Below are 22,346 nucleotides of genomic sequence, written 5' to 3'. Positions count from 1 at the left end.
TAAAGCACCGCCGCTGCGGAGGCGCTGCGGGCTGAGGCGCGGCAGCAGGCTCGGGGCGCGCCGGGGAGGCCGCGCGTGGCTCGGTGTGCTGGTACACAAAGCGTGTCCTGTGTGTTGCAGTATTTATCCCAATGTGTCGTTGGGGCATCGCTTGAAGACGTAGGAGAGGATGAGGAGGAAGAAGAAAATGCGTCGGATGGTGACGTTTCTAACTTGAAAGGAGGCCCAAGGCCAAAGGAGGGAGTCTACCAAATAGTGGGGACTCTTTCCAAAGCAGAGAGCAATAAACCATCTTTTGCAGAGGAAACCTATGCAGTAAGTAATAGTCTTATTATTTCAGGTCACCGTCAGGCAACATCAGAAATACTGCAAGTCATTTAAAATGACCTGTGTTAACAGTCTCTTGTTGCTGCTGGAAGCTTTACACGTGTATTACCTCTGCTTCCTGCACACTGTCATCTACTCCCTGTTGGGTCTGATCCAGCAAATGTTAAAATTAAGGGATTCCATCGACTTAAAATAGATTAAAAAAAATGACCAGTTTGGAGAGGATATCATCTACCCCACAAGCCGCAAGCCTGCTTTCTTTTTTCCCAGAAAACACACGTAATTCTCTCTCTCATCTCTCCTATGTATTTTAGCACCATTTTAAGCATATTGGTACTAGAAACAAATTCAGTATCTTCCCTTCCCTATCAAAATGCAGTATCTTCCCTTCCTAACTATCTGCTGAAATCAGTACTGTCACTAATGACTGATTGATCTGAATACCTACATCTTTATACAAAGATCTGTTCAAAGTTCAGTTAAGTAAAGGGGGCTTACTTTTAAGAACGTGGTTGCTTAATGTTTTCTGACAGTAAGATTGCCTTTAAGTGTCTCAGGTTGGTTATACAGAATCTGTTCAAACATTTGACAATTTTGATACGAACTTCTACCTAGCTGAAATGTTCAATCAGAAGATTATAGCTAGTAGTGTTTAATCTTAATTGCTACTCTCAGGCAGTGTGCTTGCTGGAGTGATGCAGACAACATCATATAATTTTTGTTGGATTAAGATTGTTTTTTATTTTGCAAAGAAACTGACATTTTTCTGACCTCCATTCTGATAGCTGATTGATGTTAAAAATACATGGATATCTTTTTGATATTTTATATTAATTTATTATTTGGTMTCAATTGCACTGAAGATATGAATCTTAGAATTTTACTTAAAATTTTATCTCTTTTTGAACTATGTTAATCTATGCTGTAGATTAGATGTTTTAATATTTAATTTATACATCAGCCTTTTATGTGACTTAGTTCGATATCAGTCTTTTAAATTATTCTAACATCCTCTTTAGAAGTCTACATGTGAGAAAACTACACTCTATCAGTAAGTTAAACTTAAAAGGAATTGTGTGTGTGTGTGTATATATATATATATATATGTTTATATGTATATCTTATATATTTTTAATGAAGGATGCTGACTTTTTTTCCACAGGTTTCTTCTCGAGAAGAACTTTTAAGTCATTTGCTTGAGTGTGAGGTCATTTTATATAATATCACTGAGGACGCAAATCAAATTGAGGAAGCAACATGGGCTGCCTCTGGTTAGTACAGCCATCAACTGAACGGAAAGTTGGTTGCTATACAGTCATCAGAGTTTACCATAGATGTATAATGAAATAATTTGATATTTGTAGTTTATTGTAATATAAAACTAGATTCCCTGAAGGAGATGCACTGCGTGAATTTTTCAATTACTTAACAAGGGACCTTGGAATGCACTTTAGAATACATAAGCTTGAGAAGCTGTCATAGAATTGTCCAACACTGTTAAGTGACATATCAGTATAGGCAGTTGTTTCCCGAAATAACTATCCACTGTCRTCTATATGAATTAGAAAGTGAGTAGAAATTTTGCTCCTGTGATATTCAAATAATGTTTCAATATATTATATTTTGACTCAAAACTGCAGTGAAAATGGGTGTTAATAAAATTTTTATAACTTTTTCCCAATTATAAAGTCAAATTATAGTGGATGTGACAGTACAATATTATTCTTTACATGATAGTTAAACTAAATTGTACTCATGTATTCATAGTGTAAATACTGTGATAGCATTATAAGTTTTAGAGGAACTAACAAACTCTAACCTACATTTAATTATTTTACTCTGAATTAAAATAAGGAGACTTTCCCTAGAGTTCTGTCGATTTTTCTGTTTTGATGGAGGAAAAAAAATTATTTTTTTTCAGTTTCTCAGCAGCCAATAGAGATGAATCATTTTCTACTATAGATTGTTTTCTTTTTTCCCCTCATGTTAGTGTAATTCTTTATTGGCRTATCATTATTTTTTTATTTATTTTCTTTCTTTATGTATTACATTCATTTTATGGCAAGCCAAGTAAGGAGTATTTGCCAAAAAATGGGTATCATGCAGAACATTATAGTATAGCTGCTGCGGGCTGAGGCTTTTTATAAAAGCAAAAATACTGTTTGAGAAATACAATTTACAATAAAAATATCTATTTCCTTTATTAAACAGCATTACATACAGAGATGCAGCGTTTTGAGACACTGAAGATATTCATTCTYATTTCAACAACGATGAGCTGGGCAAAAAGCAAACCCCTTGATCCAGTAAGCGATAAAAAAGAACCCTCCTTTTTCACTAAATGCTTTCTATTAAATGTATGCAGTTAAACTCTTTCAGTATGCATCTCAATACTAGCAAGTAAGGTTCAGCAAGTCTGTTTTTCTAGCAGTCTGTGCACTACTGCTTGCTGCCAAAATTGTTAAATTTGCTCCACTAGACAAAGATCTTTAGACACCGGGCTACAAAGAGAGGGAAGACATGTACAAACATCAGGAACTGTTTGGCAAGAGGCAAGACCTATGCTAACAGCAATATGTACTGTCTTTCAGTCATACAAAATCCTGAATTTACTATATTTTTTATTACTATATTTATTTTTAACCAGTGTCTATATGGATAAATGCTTATATCTGTATATATAGATGTGGGATTATCATCAGGAATCATGTGGTACACGTTGTAGTATGTTATYGCAATTCCTGAATTTAAAGTCTTACATAACATGTGCATAGAAATGTTATCTGTAGCCATTTTCAAAGATTTTCATGTTTATGTAATGCTATATAGAGTATAAACTTCATTTTTTTAAATATAAGAAGTACTTCTTAAAGTTTGCTGTGAAAATATCAAGTTTGATGTTTTCAAAATGCTGAAGTATTAAAAACATTCCTTCCTAGGAGGATTCAGAAATTGCTTTTACTGATGAAGATTATCGCAGAAGAAAATCTCATCCAAATTTTATAGATCACATAAATGCTGAAAAACTTGTTCTCAAACTTGGAAAAACTGTATGTAAAGAATTTGCTTAAGTATAGATTGTTGGGCATTATCTTAATAACAGAATTTTGCTGCGTTATCTTAATAACAGAAGTTACCAGCAGTTTTAATAAATTTTAAGGGTATGTTATTCTCTGATGAACGCAAATTACACCTGCTATTAATATCAAGTACAAAGAAGACAATAATCTCTTCTGAGATATAAGTGTCTACATAATATAGATCTCTACCTTCCAAACTCTGCTTTTTTTTTTTTTTTTTCCTAGGTAGCAATTAAATGTTGCTTACCTCATTAAAAGAAAAAAAAAAGAAAAAAAATCTGGTTTCAGTAGTTGTATCAGAGAGAATCAAAGTTGGAGACTGTTTGAGGAAAGAAGGCTCAAAGATGAAAGAAAGTACAGGAAAGGGGTATTAACATAGTTTTAAAGAAAAATAACATCTGTCTTGAAGTATTAGCATGTGATGTTGTCTCACTGAAATACTTAGAAGTTACTCTGGTAAATACTTTAGTAATTTGGGCTGCACCTAGCATGTTCCTGGATAGACTAAGCACATGGAGCAGAGAGCTTGTTGATATTAGTCCACTCTTGTAATTCATTTTAAAATTGTGGCCAAAGAGCTGACCCAGAATAACTACAGCAAATATTATCACTTTATATGCATTTTATATGCATTTCCTTCACCTTCATTTATCTCTACCTGATTAGACTATTAATTTTAGTGAACAGACCTCTTTGTGCATTTAAGAGCTATTATTAAATAGATAACAACAGTGGCTCAGATCCTGCTTCACAGCTTGAGAAAATTGGAACTGTTTTCTCTAGAGTCTGTGGAGGTTAGGAACAAGAACTGAAAAACAAGGAAATATGCTGTGTTATGAAGGCATTTGGTCACTCTTTTTGTGTGCTAGCAGTCTTCCATAGTGAGGTGTAGGTGAAAATGAGATAATTCAGCATTCATAATGGAAATTTTTATGACTAATTATACAAGAAAAAAAATTGCTCTGAATTGAATATATAAGCTGTTGTCTTATACACAACAGAATATGAATCCATATTCATATTCTGAGAAAAGAGCACTAGAAATTGTATTGTGTTCTTACGTGGGTTTAACAGTACAGAACACCAATAAAATCTGTATTACAAATTGAAAAAGTTACTGTTACTTTTCCTGCACTAACATGGAGGTCTAAGATTATGGAATAACTCTTATACTTGTAATATTAGAAACATGACAATTACAACAAGGTCTGCTGAACTTGGTAATGAGTTCTGCCACCAACAAATAGCCCATAAATGAGTCATTGGAACAATTTGTTTGAGTATTCTTAAGTGTAGAATCACTACACAACCAAGCTAATAAAGGTATTCGTATACAACTAGCTCGTAAATTTTTGCAATGCTGAGTGTCTGTTAAGAAGACAGCATACTGCTACAGATTGTTCCACTAAGTACTGCCATTTGAGTATTTTGAAGATATGCCTCTTGTAGGCTTTCCAAATAGAGCCCTTTTTTTCTCCAGAGCCTGCATCAATGGGTATCACTGCCTGTGGCTAGTTCCTGGAAGTGCTTTGGAACAGGAAGTCTCTTGAGTATTTGTTCTCAGCAGATCAGAATTATCTTGCTCTGTTGATAGCTGAAGATTTCTGGATTACAGTTCTTACTAATACCTAAATTTAGTGGCATCTCGAGAAAGTGTCATTTATGAAAGAAAGGTCCTTAATTGGCAAAGATCCTTAATTTGTCCTGCAAAAAGAGCTCAGCAGAAAATGCCGGGATTCAGTAGCCATGTCAGTCATATAGAAAAGATCTGGTCCCTAAGAGTAAAAGGGTTTCTTAGCCCTTTCCTTACCTCCATTTGGAGTGCAATCCAGCAGCTCTTCTTGCTTAGGCAAGACTTCATCCCTCTCAGTTAGGATACCTCCCACCTATATTTTTCTTTAAATTCCACAAGAGTTGTGAGCTGAAAATCTTTGTTTTTACCACAACCTTTACCGGCGTGGCAGGGAATCTAGGCTGTGTAGCTTTTCTCTGAGAGAAGCCACTGTCTCCAAGGTCCTACTGAATTTAACACTCTACAGGAACATCTACCACAGACAGAACATCTCTTTATTTCCCAGCTGAGTGTTAAGTGGCACCTCAGTTCCTGAGTCAATGAGCCTGTGAGTTTTGTTGTATTTTCCGCCTCAGTCATTTTGCTGGCCAGGGGGAGAGTAGGGGGAAATCTCCCAAAATGATTATAATGGCTAGAATGTGACATCTAGTGGCTTTAATGAATATTACACAGAAACTTGAAGGTCTTTACTAATGACCTGGACCTAGGTTGAAAATTTGTATTTCAGTGAGCTGTAGCAGAGGGTGCCAAACTGGTTTGTGTTCCACAAATGGCACAAAAGTTACTGCAAAGGCACATGCTAGGAAAATCCTGCTTGTTACCTCCTCTTTAGAGGAAGTGGCAAACGACTTCTCTTATGCTTTCACAAGAGGCAGCTTTTTCCTTCTAGGAGATGGAACTTAGAGCATACCTCCTCCTGGGGCATGTGTACAGTCCACAACAAAGCTAGGAGTTGCTGCTCTGTGGGTAAAACCGGTTACTTTCTGTCATAGTACTGCCCAAGCAAACTAGGTTTATGAACTCTTTTGCCATCTGTGATCTCTTGGGATTTTAATGTTTTACACAATTACTAAAAATCTTTTGCATTCCACTGAGTTGAGATACTGAGTTTTTATTACAATTTTAATTTTATAGGTAGATACATAAAAATACATACACAAGTGCAAAGAGATTGCTATATAATGCAGCATCCCTTCATATTTAAATATTTCAGAATTTAAATTGAATTTAATTTAAAGGATTCACTGAAAGCTTTCATCATTAGGCTGTTTTAAAAAGTGTTTATATTCTATGTTTAGCCATCTTCAACACAGATCCAAGTGGTGACATTTTAGATAAGCATAAGACACAAATTTATGACAGAGTTTGCGTAATAGCAAAAAAAATGGAGATTGATCATGATCTATGTTTAGGAAGATTCTAATMTAGTCCACTAATTTTGTTTAAAATTATATCTCAAAATGAACGTAAAGTGATTATAAAAGTGTTGAACCAGCATTTTCCACATGTTCAGAAAGTAAAATACAAGTATAATGCCAATAAAGAACGGCTTCAAGGGTTTTTCAGAATTATTTTCTTTGAAACCAGAACACTGAAGCCCAGGTTATCCTGTTCATTTCATTGATTGCGTAACTTGTTTCCAATTTCTCAACTCTTAAGAATTTTTTTAGAATCTCTGTTAAATTGTAGACAGATCATTTCTGATAGTAACATTCTTTTTGGGAAAGTATTAGTAATATGACATATAGCTAAAAAATACCTAAAAATTGATCTAACTCCAATTACATATTAACTCCAAATGTTATAATTTAAGCACTTCCTATATAGTACTTGAGTAGTCAAGTTTCAGGATAAGCCACTGTCCTATTTACAATACCGTATTTTTATAAAAACTTGCTTGTTGATTTTATTTCACAGAACAAACATAAATTTTCAACTTACGTTGTTGCTTCAGGACTTCAGTATGGAGCTGGAGAAGGAATCTTGCATTACTTTTTTAAGGTAGATTTCCAAGATAATTTTGAAGATTAATTTAATTTCTAAGGGTAAACTACAATGGAATGGAATGCATTCCTAATAGCTTTGATATCATAAACTTAATGCTTCTATGAACAGAACTGATAATTTGTTCCCTTTGAAATGTGTTCTAGCTACAATGAAAGTTATTTCAATATTTTTTTAATCTAAATTCATTTTAGTTTTTCCCTAGTTTTTGAACAGTATCCCAGTATGCACTGTGTAGCTAGACTATGTCTGCTATATCAGTGGACTGCAGGAATTGGGGAGAATGTCTTTCTTTTCAATATTGTGTTCTTTTTTTCCCAAGCATATTTTTATTTGGGATACAAATACTAAAAATAACCTTTTTTTCAAGACCAAGGAGTATTATTTAAAATAATGTTTCTTGGGGGATTTTCAATTAGCTATCAGTCATTATTTCTCAGAATTATTTTCTTTACTACAACTTCCATTAGTCGTTCAAGAAACTGAACATTAAAATCCTGAATACATAGGTTTGTCAAGCACACAAATATTCCTTTTTTTTCAGTTCTAGTTAAGGTAATCTTATCCTTCTCATTTCAATCCTCATTTGTATTTTCAGATGGCTTGGCTTAGTGAGACTCCTGCAATACCTGTATTTGGAGATGGAAACAATTTTATTCCAACCATTCATGTTCTTGATTTAGCAGCGTAAGTAGATAAAGCTTCACCTGAAAAATGATTGATTCCTGGCTAGGTAACAAAACTAAATCTGCCAGGAAAGTACCAAGACTTTTAGATTTGGGCGTTTTAAGAACACTGATGAGTCAGAGATTTCAGTTTCTTTGGTACTAGGTCAGCCTTCTGGAAGTTTTATCTGACTTGCACTGCTGCTGTGCTTTTAAGAAATTACTATCAATACTGAAACTAGAACATAGTATCAGTTAATTGGCACAGAACTGGATAATGGGCTCTGCAGTAGCTTAGTTAATATTTTCTAGAGATGTTGCTTTTTATGCTCGAGACTTTTGTCAAATAGAATATCTAGTTGTGCTTCTTATGAAGGAAAATGTCATGTTCTGAAAAGTTCTCCAAGACTCTACATATCCTTTGTCTTTGGACTGTTTCTGAAACATGTTTAATGATAAAAGCCCAATCTGCTTCCCTAACTATAGTTACATTGACTGTACTTGCTATGTTTTAGGGTGTTGCAAAACATAGCAGACCATAGGCCAAAGACTCACTACATAGTAGCAGTAGATGAATCCATGCACACTCTTAAAGAGTTAATAAAGGTAAGAAATTTAATTCTTTTTTCAGATATTTGCAAGATTTTGAAAGCTGTAAATTTTACTGAAGAAGATGTCTCTGGGTCTTCCTGAATTATCGTGTATAACGTAGCAAAACAGCAGTACTTAATACTAATATTAAATTTAGTATAACAATGTTAGTATTTCAAGTCAGGATACTGATTTTTCAGATATAATGTAAAGTAAATTTTAAAACACAGATATTATCCCCAGAAATCCTGTTCACTTTTTTTCAAAGAATCTGAATTTATGTATGTATTATACTTTTTTTTTTCTTGATAGTGTATCAGCAAAAATGTTGGACCTGGAAAAATTGAGATGATTCCAAGAGAAAATGCATTCTTGAGCAAAGAGTTAACAGTTAGTATTTTTTTTCTTTTATTACTTAAGGAAGGGATATAAACTTTAAGTATGGTATCATGAAATGTATTATTTCCTTATTTATTTCAGTACAAAAGTATAACTCTAAAACATAGCTAAAAAAGTATCTACAATATGTTTAAGCTTACAAAATAAATAAATAAACTGAAAGTTCAATCATCCTAGAACAGAGAATTTTGTGGAGTTACAGCCTGATTTAGATAAACACTGATGTCACTGCTGTGTTAAGCATATGGGAGCACTCTTTCAAAACATACACAAAATCATGAAAACAAACAAAAAATGTTAATGATGAGGTGCTACTAAGGCTGATGAACACAGCATGTGTAAATTATGTTATATTCATATATTTATCTGCAATAAACTGTTCATAGGAGGGGAAAAAAATGAGACCCCTGCTAGTTTAAAGATGATACTTGATAGATTTATGAAAAAGATTGTTTCCTGCAATAATATGGAATCTCTGTATAGTGCAGAATTATTGCTCTGTGGCTACTATTCCAATAGTTGATGAGAATACTTAAGTATAAATGTACATTGAAAGATCTTTAAATTAAAAAAAAAAAAAAAAACTTAAATTTTCTGGTTTGCTGTGTGCAAAAACCTTCTCCTGTGCTTTTATTCTTTTTGCTCTCTCCAGGGCATCCCAGTCTTCAGTTTAAGATAACCAACGTTACCCTTTTAACATGCATTACTTAAGTCTGTAAAACAAAATGTACTTTTCCTCCCTCAGCAATCACAGTTGGATATGTTGTTTGTGAACCTACGAATGGAAGCTATGTTTCTGAAAGACAATTTCAACATCAAGTGGGTTGCTCAGACAGGATTGGTAGAGAACATTGAAGAAATCATCAAAGAATACAAGGAACGTCGAGGGTTACTGGTAATGGTTTAGCATATACTATTTTAAAGAGTTCTTCTCTTTTAAAAATAGATGTGATTATATAAACACATACTTCTGTTTCTTTAAGTGAAAGCACTGGAAGACTGAAGTGGACAAATAAACTAAAAATTAAATTGAAGTTTAAAGACATTACTAGTTAAAACGATCAGCTACACTTTTCTTTGTTTGGTCTAAAACTGAAACCCTGTAAGTGAAAGTAAGCTTCCTAATGGAGAAGCTGCTGCTCTAGAACTAGTTTCTGTATGCAATATATAAGACATCCCTGCTGCAATAAATACATATTTTTATTTAAACTTTTTTATAATAGATTCAGTAGTTAGCAGAGTATTTTGTGTCCCTTGTTACACATAGTGAATCAAGATATTTAACCGTGATATAACTGTCATTTTACTCCCCTTCATTTGGTGATGTACTGAACAATGTTGTTGTTTTCTGTTACCTGAATACAGAACTTCTAAATATTTAGCTACATAGGGATGTAGATATTTAAAGGTACAGAAAAATGTTTGCATTTGTGCAACTATTGTTTATGGGTTGAACTGTTGTATCTGTGTGTGCATTTCTGTATGTATGATATTCAAAAAAAATCAACACAAAGTATAGGAATACCCAATAGGAGATGGAATGTTAGCAATGTCAGATTTTCAGAATTAGGATAGTAAGTTTACTATGTATGATTTTGAGTTACGTTGTTGCACAATATATTTACTGAATGTATAAATAGTGGTTACAATTATGCAACTTCTGTTAGGATTGCAGGCTGAATCTTTGTTAAAACAAAGTGGAGAAATCATTGGTAACTTGGAATTATGATGGGACTGAAATAGAAGCCTTCTTAAAAAGAAGTAGAAGCAGATGATAATGGGAGAAGTTAAAATAACCACTGTGATAACTGCAGTTCTCCCTGAATTGGGGAAATGGAGCTATTGCATTTGGACAGTAAAATATCTGCCACCTCATTCCAAACTCCACTGCATCTTGAGGTTTAAGATGTCTTATTTTGTTTTGTTTATGGAGTTGTGTTTTGTTCCTTTTCGTCATTCAAACCCTAATAGTGTTACCGTAGGTTAGTCTGTGAGTTTAGTAAGTAAACTATGCTATTCACAAAGGTGAAAATGTACCATTAAATTAAATAACTGTGTAACTCGAAGTTAGTGGAAGATTAGAAAATATTCAAGGAGCTGATAAATACTTAGTGTAAAACAAACTAAGCTTTAACTATTTAAGGATATTTATTCCTATTACTTACAGAGAAAAGAATGTTCCTTTTAAATACAACCATCCATTTTGTTCTAACTGTGTTACATTTTTATCTTTCTTTTGCAGCCTCTCAAAATTTACATTCATGGTCCTCCTGGAGTTGGAAAATCTACCATTGCTGAAAACCTCTGTAAGCACTACAAGCTACATCACATTAAAATAAAAGATGTGATTTCTGAAGCAATAGCAAATCTGGTGTGTTGCTAACTATTTTCTAGTATTGTTATTACTTTAGTGCCTGTGATTTTAAAATATTGGGCATCATTTTAAAATTAATTATAATTTCATGATTTAGCAGTTTAAGAATGACCATAGGAAACAACCATATCCAACAAAATGTACTCAAAAATGAGAATACACTAATTATTCTGTAAGGTTRTGTATGGCTGTTGACATTACTCATTTTCTCACTTTTCTAACCTAAAAAAATCTAAATAGTTTTAGTAATCTATTTTAGAATGCAAAGATCTTTCGTTGGACTATCACATCTGGGAGATGCGCTCAGGTCTTTTTAGTGATTGCGAGTTGCTCACTAACTTACTGTACATGAAAATATTTGAAATTAAGATTTAGAATGGAGTGGGGGGTGGAGAGAAGGAAGTGGTCCTTTTATAATATCTGTGTATAAAATTAAGTTTAGCCATAATATTTCTGAGTCTATTCATAYTGTTGTCTTCAGGAGAAAATTGTGGCTCCCAAAGAAATAGATGCAGATGATTTGGGAGAAGAGGGAGATGATGATGAAGAGGAGGGTGAAAATAYAGAAGCAGCACAGGAGTTATTAGATGGAATCAAAGAAAGCATGGAGCAGAATGGAAGCAGGAAACATCAAGTACTAAAATGGGATTTAGGTAACTAGTTCAACCCTATACAAATAGTAAATCATGTAATAAATTTGTCTCTTGGAACTTGAAAATCCTTTTAAAAGAAAGAATCCTGCATTCTCGGTTTGCATTTACCTTATTAAAAATTCAAATACAATTGTGAAATTATACAACTATATTAAAATTTGTGTGACTGCATGTATAAGAAATATCTTAATCAGTTCAGCTATTAAAAGCTATATATTTAAATACTGTGATGATTTCTTAATGGTAGATGTTTCATCTGTCTACATTTTGTACGTTTTATATAATTATTTTTACGCTATAAATTGATAAATAAGTAACACCTGAGTATTCAGAATCTTCAGATTCTTGGCCATTTTATTATTATTATTATTATTATTACATCATCTGCACTTCTCAAAACTGAGAACACAATTAATGTAACATGAAGCAAAAAGTTAGTGAAATATTTCTTTATCACAATTGCAAAGCAGAGAAATATTCCAGAGAGAAAAGCAGTTAGTATGCAGTCATAAAAAATTGTTTTAAAATTCTTTATACTTCATTTCAGATGTCTCCAAAGAGTAAATAGCAACTATTCAAGCTTGTAAAGAATTGTGAAATCTGCAGATTGAAAAAGTGCAATAAAAATTGCCATTACTCAAAAGTACTAGTTATCATCCACATATGAACGAAAGTCATGTGTTTTTTGACTTAGTCTTAACATTTTTATTGAGGAATAGCCCTTTAAATTCATTCTATCACTACAGTTTTACCTGATCAGAATCAGAGGTATCTGCAAAGCAGGGTACTTGTAACTCAAAGATTCCAGTAATGAGATCTGTGACAACATCCCTTCTGCATGCTTTGCTTTGCTGTTTAAAATAATGATGTCTTTTAAAATTGTAAAATACTTTGATGATTACAATGTTTTATAAATATTTAATTAAGACTTTCAAAAGCTGAAGAATAATAAAGTAGGAAAATGGAGTCAATGGTTACAAGGGGAGGAAAAATCAGGGCAGACCAAGCTTTTTTTGTCACACATTTGCTCAGCAATGTAGGCCAAATTAATAGACACCTCATACCTCAGTCTATTCACCTGAAAGTCAAACCTGCAAATCCTATTTCACATTTGTGTTGCAAGGCTATTTTTAAGTCTTATTGTAGATATAAAATATGATTTCTTTGACACTTATTTTCCTCTCTCTATAAATGCCTCCTTACTTTTTCTATTAAAATCTGAAGAAAGTTTAAAAATGCTTGGGACCCTATTACATTATTCTAAAATACCTAGTTCAGTTTTTAGTATTTTTAGAGTTCTAATATTTATATTCTTGTAAACACTACTAAGTTTAATTTATGGCTACACACTCCATAGATCTCGGGCAACATACAAGTAGTTACTCAAAATCTATAATTATTTTTAGAGCTTAAATAAAAGCTTATCTGATAAATTAATGAAGGTTTTAGTAAAATAATTTCAGATATCTGTTTTCTATAAACCATGTACCTATTAACTGTCTTTGTATTTTAGGTCATCTAGATGATCAGTATGTTATTAAATTCACAAAAGATAAACTTAAAACTATGCCTTGTAGGAATCAGGGATATGTTTTGGATGGGTTCCCAGAAACCTATGACCAGGCAAAAGATCTTTTTAATTGTGAGTACTGCTGATCTTTTTTTTACTACTGTTAATATTATCATTATTATTATATTTCTCACTGCCACACATCAACAGTGCAATGATTGCTGTGTAGGACTCACAAAATACTTGTTCTCACAGGCTGCTCAAAAATTAAAAAGGATTGCAACTTTCTTTTTTTTTTTTTTTTTTTTTTTTTTTTTTTTAAGTAAGATGTTTTCCAGGCTATCTTTACTGGCAAAGTATAAGTAAATGTATGAATGTTGAAGGCACTGTATTGTTTTGTGTTGGACTACTCCACCTAAGCATTCTTCTAAGGCAGAATTTATTTATAATATTCAAGGGCCACTTAACAAGGTGATTTAGCCGGTATGCTAGGTCTGAATGTGTATTGACACATTCTACGGGCTAGATTAGACTGGGTATCTCAGCTTCCGTGGATGTGAGTTAAGTGGAGCTTTGCAACACACACAGTAATTTATTCTTCAGACTCTGAGCAAACACTGTCTAGTACAATAATATTGTTGATTCAAGTGACAATGTCAATTTGTTCTTACTTTTGTTTTAGTGGAAGATGAAGATGAGGAAGAGGAAATAAAAGGCAAAATACCTAAATATGATAAATTAATCACACCTGGTAGGTTTGACAGATTTTTGTAAACAGAAGAGTTATCAGATTATTGCTACCATCAATGAGAAGTCTGAAATACCACTCCATCTGTTCACATTTTTTTTTAACGTAAAAGAAATACTTAATTCATGTTTTGCTACTGCCCTTTTATTTGAAAGTGAACAATTAGTCAAAAGAAGGCATTTGGTTTGGTTTGTGGGTGGCTATCTTTTTCTTGCTTTCTTTTTATGAAAATGCCACTTCAAATACTGGCTTATAATGATAGTAGTTGCTGCCTTTGTTGTGATTAAAGCAGTTATTAATGGGAAAAAAAATGAGCTCCTGAAAYTGGCGTATTAAAAAGACATAACTTTATCTTTAGCCCGTTGTAGAGTTCCTTGTATTGCTTAATATGATATCTTGAAAGATGTTACCAAATTGATTTTAATGCATCAGTTAAACTGGGAATTAAAAAATGGTGGGTTTGATCTATGCTTCCTGGTGTTTTCACTCTTTTTGATTTCTTTGGAAGTTTTGATTACATTTCAGCAATAACTTTGGCATATTTTGCATTATAATATGCATATACTTGAGCATTGTCAAGGCTGAATTTCTGAGATGCGTRGTGCTTTTTGCAGCATTTTAATTTAATGGCTTAAGTTAAAGTGAAGAAAATCCAGAACTTTCTGAAAAATTCCTTAGTCCTTGCACTTACGTGAATGGGAAAAGGGTTTGATTTGAAGTCTACTTTGATAGGTAGGCTTCTAGTAAGATTTTGATTTATGAATTGCCAGAGTAAATAACTTATTTTGTTCATAAACAATGACACTTTTAGTCAGCATTTTGAAAGAGAAAATGTGAATTATTAAAATGGGTTGCAGAAATACTACTTTCTCTCCCATAACACAGACTTCAGACATGGGATTTGTTTTAAGAAGACACCATCTCAACCTTGAAGAAAACATGTTTTAGAAAAATGAATCTCAACAGAGATACCATTATTTAAGAGATTAAAAATCACAGTATAGATTATTCAAATTTTTGACAAATGAGTTGCTGATTTTCCAGTGTCACTTGCTACCTTGGCTACATTAAAGAAGAATAGTCTTGCTGATAGTGCTAAGAAAGAATTAGGTGAAATTGGGACATGCAGCTTCTTTCTAGACATATTTTCTCTTAATAAATACTGGTAGACTGCTCTAAATGGAGAAGTTGAATATAAGGCATTTCATAATGAACTTGTGTATAAAGATGTATACAATTTACATCTACTTATGTTAATTTATGGTTTAAAATAGATAATAAGGAGGAAAAATAATAATAATATATGGCACAGAAATTAATTACCAGAAAATATGTTCTTCTTCCCAGAATTTGTTATTTCTTTGACTGCAACTGATGAATTCCTTAAAAACAGAATAATAAATCTCCCAGAGAGTGTTGTCGCTGGAACTCATTATATTCAAGACCAGTTCCTGAGATCTCTTAATCTCTTCAGAGAGTTAAACACAGAAGATGAAACTGTTCTCAACTATTTTGATGAACTTGAAATATATCCTCAGCTTATTGGTATGAAATAATAAAAAATTACATATGCTCTTTAGAGATAATATAGTATTTGTACATATATAAAGTATTTCTAATTAACAATATTAATAAGTATACAATAAGCATTTTAAAATATTTGTATAAATATCTGTATGCCCTTTTCTGAGTCATTTTCATTGGTTCAAACAGTTAACTTGTTTTTAAAATTTGCATTTTAATTGTAAAACTAAATAACCCAAATAATTTTCTGACATATCTTGCAGACTTCTACATTGGCATACTCCTATATCAATGTGATGGTACATTTCATGATGTTACAATGTTAAAATTGCATATATTTTTTAAATTTAGATTTATCCTCAAATGCCATGACACTATATTGATATTTAGTAATAGATTAAGTATGAAAGCAAATGATTAGTGACTTAGAGCAGAAGTTTTGTACTGCATCTGTTTTGTACTATACCTTTATGTAAGAAAAAATTATTTTTTGCACACTATCCAAGAAATCCTGATCTGTCTGTTCATTCAAAACAAATGCTTGTACATTTAAAACAATGAGAACAGGATGACAGCACTCTTAAGAAAATTCTTTTTAGGTTATGGAGAGGAGGGGGGAAAAAAAGGAGAACAGAGGGAATACCCTGGAACTAGAATCAAACTGCAGATATGAAGAATGTCTCTGTTTGAGATCAGTTATGAAAAGTTAGTTATGGAACAGCCTTAATGATAATTGCATTTTATTTATGTAATATCAGTCATTATAGGGATTATTTTGAGAATAATATTTACTTGTGTTGTTAGGAAATATACTTGTAGACAAAAATGGTGTGTTAATATGGTGATTTTAGATTTAGATTTAGAATTATCCCTAGATTTCGCTTCTGTCTTTCCACTTCCAGGTATCTATGGGCATATTATACCTTTGATGAGTGATTTTTCTATTCTGTCCTGCTTTTTTTTTTCCTCAAGCAGTTTCCTACTAAAATCTGTTTTACCTTCTTTCAATTTATAGAAGGAAGGAGATGATAAGATATAAATATTTGTTTGGCTCTGCTCTCTTCAGCTGATGCTATTGTTTTTCACATCACATTTAATATTAGATTTAAACAGAGTCTTCACGGTTTTCTCAGTCATATCCTGAAGGAAGTTGGCTGAGTTTACTGACTTCAGTGGGGAATGGTTGAAGAATTTTTTATTATTTTTTCTGAGCCTGAAATACAATTAGTACAAAGGAGTGGGACTTCAAGATTCTGGAAACCCTTGTTTTCTATAGTGACTCACTACATGAATTTTGTAAGCCAGTTATCTTTGTGTCTTACTTTTCTCATCTGCAAACTGAGAATGGTGACACAAGCATGTTAAATCATCTGCAAAAATGGCATATTAGAATTATAACAGTACTTTACTTTGAAAATTTAATTTATGAACTCCTTTTTTGGTAGTGAACCTTGATTAAGGTCAGTGCTGACTCTATTTTTATTTAAAGACATTTATCTTTGTATATATGCAATTAATTATGATTATTGTAACATTTGCATTGAAATCTTACTTGGCCATCTGAGAAAAGACTGCAATCTTTGAGAGCTCAAATTCAATGCAGAAGGAGTTCTAAATACTTTAAATGATTAGAAAATAGTCATTTAAAGTCTTTCTAAGAGCTCATTAGTGCAAAATAGTTTGCAATGTAATTCGTATATCCAGCTGCAGCTAAAATTACAGAAATAGTGGACTGCTTGACATAGAAAATTTAAAATTATTTCTGTACCTTTATATCCCCAGTCCCTTACCATCTTTACCTCTGTATTTTTAATCTTTATGTGCCTCAAATTCCCTCTTTTCTTCCTTTCTACATACATTTTTATACACCTTCTGCCAGACRCCTCTACACTGAATACAAACCTCTGTATGTATTCGTAACACATAAGAAGCCCAGAAAGCCCTAGAGACAGTCTCCATTTTTCTGCTTTTGCACGTCTGATGCCCAAAMAGCCTTGGAAAGTTAATAGCAAGAAGGAATGAAATGAAAGAGATCTTGCTTAATCCCTATACCCCTGAACGAAGCTACAGATTTGCTTTATAAGTATAACATAGTAAACGTTTAACTAGAGATAGGTCTACATTAAAAAACAGTGTATGAATAAACTTCGGAGAGTGTGTTGCCAAATTCCGTCAATCTGTTGTGCAACCTGTGGGGCAGAGTGAGTGGGATTCAGAAGCTTACAGTTTCATACATTTGGATGAGCTGACCTAAGACTGGCTGAAGGAACATCTCAGATGCTTTGATGACTGCATTTCCAAGTTTTCAAAACTTAGGCAAGCTACAATTGCTGAGCAAAACAGTTTTAAAAATCACTTAAATACATTTCTCTGCAACATCATCTTGAAAAGAAAAAATGTTTTAGTGGAAACTATTAGACTCACACATTTAAAATTTAATTTTATACAACAAAAAATTGAGAGTTATAGACACCTGAAAACAACACCTTATAATGGAAAATGCAACCAATGTGGACACCATATATTGTTAGGTCTTGGTGTTGCTCAATAATGATCACTGATAATTGACAAATGCCCTGAAAATTTGTCTCTTGTATTGTTTAAAAGATGCAGTCAAACTTGAAGATCCTGAGAACAGAATTATTGTAAAAGAGATCATCAAAGAAATTGGGGAACCTCGGAATTATGGTCTGACAGATGAAGAAAAAGAAAAATTAGAACGCAAAGCAGCTGAGGAACGCCTTGCCAAAGAAGCTGAAGAAGCAGCTGAGCGAGAGCGTAAAGAAGCTGAGGAAAGGGCTGAAAGGAGGGAAAAATGGGAAGAGTGGGTAGGTTAATAGATATTTCTGGGAAACTATTATTATTTGYGTGATACAAAAAATAGAAGCAGAGGGGCTTCCAGCAACCTGTTATGCTTCGAAATGTGGCCTATGCTGTTATACTTGGAAAGTATGGCATATACTGTCTAGTTCTTTATATCATGTTTCAGATTTGGCTCACAATACCTTTGTGGTGAGGCCCTAATTAAAGAACACAATCTTTATTCAATTACAGAGATAGTATTGTTTGCATGTCCTTATCAGCATATGTTTAGACTAACTTTTCTGATCCTCATTTTCTTATTGCTGTGTCATAGCTCTTTTATTTTAGTATTTATAAATATCTACTATAATTCACTGTAAATTTTTTACAGTGATGACTTTACATAACCAATCTTGTAGTAATTTTTCACTTTGTTCACTTTATTTCTATGGAGTTGGCAAAGTTATCACCCTTATGACTTCACTGAGAAATATTCAGAATGTAGGTATGCACAGTGCTTAAACCTCAGTCTATGAAAGTGGGATAGATCAGTGAAATGTATGGTGTAGTCCTCTTTCTGACAAAGGCTGTATCATCTATTGAGAGGAATGATAAAAAGGAGGAGTTTAAAAGTTTCCGTATAAATTCCATCAGTTAGTCTAGAAAATGCCCTGAAGCATGTAAATGATATTTCATCTGGTATTCCTGGCTTKATCTTTAAATATTTACTATAATAATTTGATGTATTTTCTATATAATTGTCAAATAATGTATAGAAAGTCTAAATTCAAGTAAGAGGTACTTTTGCTCAGATTTCCTTGACATACTTCATCCTCAGTTTTAATGAATTATCTTTAATCATTGAAGATGCCTTTCAAACAAGACTTTTAACTCCACATAGTCTGATCAATATTCCAGGTTGCACTGGAGCTCTCTGCACAGCCTGCAGGAGAAACACTACTAAGAGCTAAGCAGGTTTTTGGTGGCAAATACCTGATGCAGTCTGAAGGATACTTTTTTTTTTTTTTTTTTTTTTTTTTTTTTTTTTTTTTTTTTTTAGAAATTTTTTGTTTTTAGGGTAGCTGACTGTATAGGGTTTGCACCTATTACTTTTTTCTTATTTACTTTGCCACATTTAAAGGCATTTTAATTAAACAAACAAACAAAAAAAAAAACCCACCACAGTAACTTCTTTGCTCTCGGCCAAAGTCAGGCTACTTCAACAAAAGGCAGCTCTTCTATTGGCTCCTTTTAGAGATATTTAAAACAAACTGATCATTCTGAGGCRGAATTCTTCTCTTACATTTGAATGTGCACACATATCCATGTGGAATTAAAACTCTAAATTTTTTCACTTTTAAGCAAGCTTTTATGTTGCTTTGATGTTGGCTTGTAAAAACAAGAATTACCTTTTCTTTGTTATCTATGCTTATTTTCAGCTTCATTCAAGATTATTCAGCTTCATTCAAGAGCATTTCCTGCTCTCCAGAAAGATTGTCTGAAAGGTTAGCAAGAGTAGTTAGCACATTTTTATCTACATTCAATTCAAAGCCATCTAACTAAGGAAAATAACATGTAGTTTTCTTTCTAATGAAAGCAAACTGCATGTTATCTGAAACTCATGTAGGTATTTAAATAAAATATGTGCTTAAATAGGCAGGTACTCAGGAAATCTAAGCAACTATTCATTTACCTTTGAGACTGTGGATTAGTGACAGTCTCTTGGTAGAGTGACCAAAGAACAGATGATTTATTGAATATCACTCCTGGATTGAATGAATCAGGTAGATCAGTTTTACTGGAACATGGCTTTTATGTCATCCTTGAGTACAGAAGAGCAGCCTTCAGAGTTTTCTTTAGTCTCTCTCCTCTGCTTGCTGTATCTATGACTCAGGCTGAATACAATGAGAGAAGAGAGGACAATAAATGTTTGAGCAATCTTCTGGCTAAAACTATTGCAAGTACAGATGCTATTAAGTGCTATTATATAGATGAAAGGCTAACTCAAGGATTTTTTTTTTTAACTTTCTGCTTTCAGAGTGTAATCATTGTATTGGATCTGACCAGAATACAAGAATAATTTTAGCTGATGTAAACAGATGTAATTCACTGTCTTTTTAGTGTCTTCCTCTCAAAAACTAACATAAATAAAAGCCTAAAAAAAGGAGAATTTGGAGATATTTTGCAGTTATTTAGGAAACCTAGGCTCTTCTTAGAGTCAACTTTCTCCTACTCCCAGTTCGATGAACCCTCAAGAAATTATGTGCATTTGCAATAACAGTAATTTTTGAAGTGGCACATTTGAAGTATTTTCCAGTTACTTTGCCAAATAGCTTCTGAAAATAGAAGCATGTAAAACAGAATAACATTCCCTTTAGGTGTTAAAGAAGAGAGAAATAAAATAGTTTTACTAGGTACATTATTGCAGTTTTCATCATGCTCACTTTCCTCAATGCTCCAAATCTAGTAAGGAGTTCATAATTGTGCTGCTAAGTGTAGATTTTCAAGATCTGTCTGTGGTTTCTAACTCCTATTCTCTAGGCCACTCTTATTATTTAGTCAAGTCCTATGTGGTGAATATTACACATTTTCTTCTTTATTCTTTTGTTCATTATTTGTAGAACAAACGTCTGGCGGAAGTGAAGAGACAGGAAGAGGAGTTACTGCAGGCCCAGTCCATTCCATTACGAAATTATTTAATGAAGCATGTCATGCCAACACTTATGCAAGGGTTAAATGAATGCTGTAAGATCAGGCCAGATGACCCAGTTGATTTTCTGGTAAGGTGATTATATATTTTTTTTCTTAAATGTATTTGAAGAAGCTTAATGGAAATACTCCCTTAGACCCAAAGAATCTCTGATAACATAAGGACTTAAATTCTTTCTCTCATTTTCATAATGACATTTCATTGATGGTTAGTACCTGAAATTCAGGATAGCAGTAATTACTGTTAAAACCCAAGAATACTGTAGCTACTTTTTATGGGGCATTTTGGCACTTTGTAACAACTAAGGAGATCATTTAGTTTCACCAGGCGGTAACAGGAGAGGAATCACTATTAGAATTGATCCTGGTGTGTATCTCTCTCCTTGCCCTTCTTATGTATYCTGCCAATTCTGCAGTGACAAAGGGGCCTGCAGAAAGAGGGACATCAGTTTCCATGCTGCTTACAGAACTCTAGCCATGACACTACATGTAATCATAATGATGAATAAAAGTTCTTTAATAATCCCTTTCACAATACACAGATAAGCTCAAGAGTAAATTCAGAATTGCGGAGTTATTCAGGTTGCAAGGTACCTCAAGTTTGGTTCAACCTTCTGCTCAGGGTCTACAGTGAATTCAGATACCATTATTATTGTACTGCTATTTTTACTTGATTTCCTAGGAAATGTATTAACAAGCAATCTGTTTTAATGAAAAGAAACACTGGTATTAGCTAAGCAAAAGCTTAAAATGAATGCGTCAGTATTATGTACCATATTAGGCAGGAAGAAATGTTCAATTGTTTTAACATTGTTGATGACTGATGAGTGATAACTACCTGTAGCCGTAGGAGAATGAGATCTTCCCTATTAATTGTGTAACTTGTAAGAACTGTATTATCTACAGTTTTGGGTCTAGAAATCAGGCCCTAGGGTACTCCCTCCTAGGATTTTCCATGGAGTGCAAATTGTATCCTATTAGCCCATGATAGAGATGGAATCACTGCTACCAAGGGGGAGAATGTGGTGGGTAGTTGTGGGGAAAAGTTTTCTCTAACACCTGTCAGAGATTACATCTTAGAGCCATTTARTACTTTGTATGATTTTGTTTAAAATGATGCTATCCACTGTTAGTGCTAGTTTGTGTACATTTTTAAATCAGGCACTTGTTGAAAATATATATAACTTTGAAAATCTTCTGTTTATAGGCAGAATATCTCTTCAAGAACAATCCTGAAATCGAATCAGATAAACATTAAATCCTGACAGCTGTAGATACTGTGAAATAGAAAGGCGGAACATTCCTAATACATTTTACCATAATAATACTTAGTTTTTGAAATGTTTTTTGTTTAGGTTTATTATATAATCTTCATTTTTACTTCTCA

At 33.0% G+C, this 22,346-nt stretch overlaps 1 protein-coding gene across 1 annotated transcript in view; it reads left to right on the top strand.

The window, feature by feature from the left end:
* AK7 (adenylate kinase 7) overlaps nt 1-22,346 on the top strand; it is a 22,966-nt gene extending 620 nt beyond the window's left edge. The window contains exons 2-18 of the mRNA XM_085317632.1: nt 6-315; nt 1,490-1,598; nt 2,539-2,633; nt 3,267-3,377; nt 6,898-6,981; nt 7,583-7,671; nt 8,165-8,255; nt 8,553-8,630; nt 9,385-9,534; nt 10,882-11,010; nt 11,495-11,666; nt 13,180-13,308; nt 13,859-13,927; nt 15,272-15,469; nt 18,056-18,276; nt 20,872-21,030; nt 22,167-22,346. Coding sequence (XP_085173758.1) covers nt 6-315; nt 1,490-1,598; nt 2,539-2,633; nt 3,267-3,377; nt 6,898-6,981; nt 7,583-7,671; nt 8,165-8,255; nt 8,553-8,630; nt 9,385-9,534; nt 10,882-11,010; nt 11,495-11,666; nt 13,180-13,308; nt 13,859-13,927; nt 15,272-15,469; nt 18,056-18,276; nt 20,872-21,030; nt 22,167-22,217 — 2,245 coding nt within the window. The 3' untranslated portion in view covers nt 22,218-22,346. The remainder of the gene's footprint in view (nt 1-5; nt 316-1,489; nt 1,599-2,538; nt 2,634-3,266; nt 3,378-6,897; nt 6,982-7,582; nt 7,672-8,164; nt 8,256-8,552; nt 8,631-9,384; nt 9,535-10,881; nt 11,011-11,494; nt 11,667-13,179; nt 13,309-13,858; nt 13,928-15,271; nt 15,470-18,055; nt 18,277-20,871; nt 21,031-22,166) is intronic.

This window comes from Rhea americana, unplaced genomic scaffold, assembly GCF_003343005.1.
Source record: "Rhea americana isolate MKP2758 unplaced genomic scaffold, rheAme1 scaffold_5, whole genome shotgun sequence".
NCBI lineage: Eukaryota > Metazoa > Chordata > Aves > Rheiformes > Rheidae > Rhea > Rhea americana.
Note: the sequence above shows the minus strand (reverse complement) of the source record. Positions and strands in the feature narration are given on the sequence as shown.